Source organism: Chelonus insularis, unplaced genomic scaffold (genome assembly GCF_013357705.1).
Source record: "Chelonus insularis isolate UGA/USDA-ARS -01 unplaced genomic scaffold, ASM1335770v1 contig_83_pilon, whole genome shotgun sequence".
NCBI lineage: Eukaryota > Metazoa > Arthropoda > Insecta > Hymenoptera > Braconidae > Chelonus > Chelonus insularis.
Window position 1 is genome coordinate 17,385 of NW_023276771.1, and position 2,836 is coordinate 20,220.

At 27.2% G+C, this 2,836-nt stretch overlaps 1 protein-coding gene across 1 annotated transcript; it reads left to right on the top strand.

Moving 5' to 3' along the window:
* The first annotated feature begins 228 nt into the window (after window positions 1-228).
* On the top strand, window positions 229-2,182 carry LOC118071434 (uncharacterized). The gene is made up of 6 exons (XM_035090595.1): window positions 229-313; window positions 631-979; window positions 1,341-1,545; window positions 1,638-1,698; window positions 1,835-1,974; window positions 2,101-2,182. The coding sequence occupies exons 1-6, from the start codon at window positions 243-245 to the stop codon at window positions 2,133-2,135; spliced, it is 861 nt and encodes a 286-aa protein (XP_034946486.1). The 5' UTR covers window positions 229-242; the 3' UTR covers window positions 2,136-2,182.
* Window positions 2,183-2,836: the final 654 nt, after the last annotated feature.

The window sequence follows — 2,836 nt, forward strand, 5'->3', positions numbered from 1 at the left end:
ATAACATTAAATCAATTATATTTAAAGATATTATTCGTATTAGCAATATTCACAGAAGAATTATGACTATAATCATATATCAATTGTTAATTGTATTTATTTCCAGTTATGTAGCGTGTCAGCAAAAACGCAAAAGTAATTGCAGAGGTTCAGGAAAAATTGTAGGTGGACAATTTCAAATCATAAAGAACCATAATCATCCTCCTCATCCACATTTAGAATCTCGTTACAATTTTGAGAAAATGTTGTTTGATGAAGTCAGCAAGCATCATTATAAATCTCTGAGAGAAATCTATGACGATATTAGTGCATTGTAAGTATTATAACAAGTGTAAATGTTAAACATGTTGGGAACAATCGTATATGGTGTACATTAGAAAAAACATTAGAAAAAAACAAAGGAAAAAAAATTAATTATTCTTCATTTTACTATTGATTTTGAAATCATTAAATTATTATTCAATAACTTATTTTTTCATAGTTATATCATTTATTTTAATATTCTGAATAATGAGAAGTAATTTTATAATACTAATTTACAATGAAAGCATAAAACCACTAATTATCTAGGAATTATATTTGCTCTTATGTTGGGTTTTTTTCCGTATCTAATGCATAATTAATTTACAGACATCCTTCCAGTGCGATTCAAAGAAGTTGGGCATCAATGGAACTACGAATGCGCATGTGGAAGAAGCAAACACTGCCAAAAAATCCTCGTTCGCTTCGACAATATTTGAATATTTTGCGTGAACCAAGATGGTCATTCTACACAGAATTTCAAAATGTAGATGGTAGTTTACATGTAGCAACATTGAGAGCTCAAGATGGATCATATGTAACAGTGTACGGCAATATAGAAATGTTAACATTAATGAGTAATGTGATTGAGTTATTCATAGACGCAACATTCAAAGTAGTACCAAGTAACCCAAAAGTTCTCCAGCTACTAACAATTATGGCCTTAATTCAAGACACAGTAAGTGAGTATTTTTTAAATTTTAAATATATTCTCTTATATATTTTATTTTGCATATCAAGTTTTGATTATTTTATTCACAAAGCCTTAATCACATTTCTTAGAATTTTTTTTCTCTACATTTTCAGTTATATTAGTAGCACTGATTCTAGCAGTGATACTTTTATAACCGGAAAACAATAAAAAAGCCCTATTCCACTGTGATTTTCACTCTTTACTTTTAGACAATAGAGATGATTAACTGATACCTTGTATTAATATTTAGATTAGTATAACAAAAGTTATTTAAACATTGTAAAAACATAAAGTACGTATACTATATATAGACATATATGAATCAGAAGAATTTTTTTGTTGTTAGGTAATTCCAATTTTTTGGTGTCTAATGGAAAAGAAGACATTGTCAGCTTATTTTACTGCTCTAAACTATTTCTCATCAGTTATGGCACCTCAAATGAATCCTTTAATTATCATGTCAGACTTCGAAGTGGCTGTTTCTCAGGCTGTACGTTATATATGTATACCCAAATGCCTTGCATCGACATTGTTATTTCCATTATTGTCAAGTAACAAATAAAAATTGAACAATTAGATCAAAAATTAAAATATGTTAATATGTTGGTTTTTCATTAGTATATTGTTATTGTGATTAATATAGGCTATAGTAAAGGCATTTGGAAAATTGAGATTACTTCGTATATTCAGACGATGGAGATTGGGTAAAATATTGATAAAAAAGTTCTTGTCATTAGCATTGCTCCCAGCTGAAGATATTGAAGACGCTTTCAATTGGCTTATAACTAACATCCCAAATATTATGAAACCGATGATAGACAAATTTATAACATATTATAGACGGCAATGGATACAACGGACCCGTCCTGAAAATTTTAGCGTCTATGGTGCAAATAACAGAACAAATAACTTTTGTGAATCCCATTATCGAATATTAAATAAAAGATTTGTACGTCATCCATCTATTTGGAAATTCACTGGTATAATATAGCATTTTTAATTTTTTTGAAAATATTAATGATTTATTAACTTTAAAGTACTTATAAGGTTTAAAAAATTTGTTTATTTTACATATTACTTATTATAATTATTCTGTATAATTTTAGATCATTTAAAAAGATGGCTGAAAGTGCTTTGTTAGAATATAGATCATTATTAAGGGGACACCGTGTAACGCGTAATACTCGTAATGTCAACAGTCGACAAAATGAAAAAATTACAGAATATGGAATTTATATAATTTGAATAGATTAAATGTGGAACAGTTTCTAGCATGTGCTAGTTATAACTTGACGGCATTTCTACACTCTGATAAAGATAATATGAATTCGGTAGAATTAGTTATACCATACGAAAATCAATATGCAGGTGACTATAATAAATTCATTAATATGAGTTTATTCTATTCAATAATTGTACAAATCTTAATTATTTGTAAAAAATATCAAATTTTTTGAAATATATTTTTATAGATAAACATTTTTTTATTTACAGTGATAAATTTAAATTATCTTCAGGATGAGGCAATATTCAATGAAATTGATTTTCAATAAGCCCTATAATCATTGATTTGAAGTGAACATCTAATAGTCTGAAGGAAAGAAATCAATTTTTCTTAATTTTATTTTATTTTGAATCTGAATAATGAGAAAAAATTTCATAAGACTAGTTTTGAATAAAAAGATAATATCACTATTTACAGGATTAAAGGCATCGGCCTTCCTTGTAGTATCTGCTAAATTAAGTGGTATCATCGATACAAACTGTACTATGAAAAATTTAAACTAATTGAAAAAGGAAGCAGATGCATAAAAAATTATAATCTTTAATGCTGTAATTCAT

What these genes read in the sequence shown, in the direction of transcription:
- LOC118071434 (XM_035090595.1), top strand. Translation starts at nt 243, where the DNA reads ATGTTGTTTGATGAAGTCAGCAAGCATCATTATAAATCTCTGAGAGAA. An exon ending in TATGACGATATTAGTGCATT is followed by an intron (nt 314 to 630) that starts GTAAGTATTATA and finishes ATTAATTTACAG; the next exon opens with ACATCCTTCCAGTGCGATTC. An exon ending in TGGCCTTAATTCAAGACACA is followed by an intron (nt 980 to 1,340) that starts GTAAGTGAGTAT and finishes TTTTGTTGTTAG; the next exon opens with GTAATTCCAATTTTTTGGTG.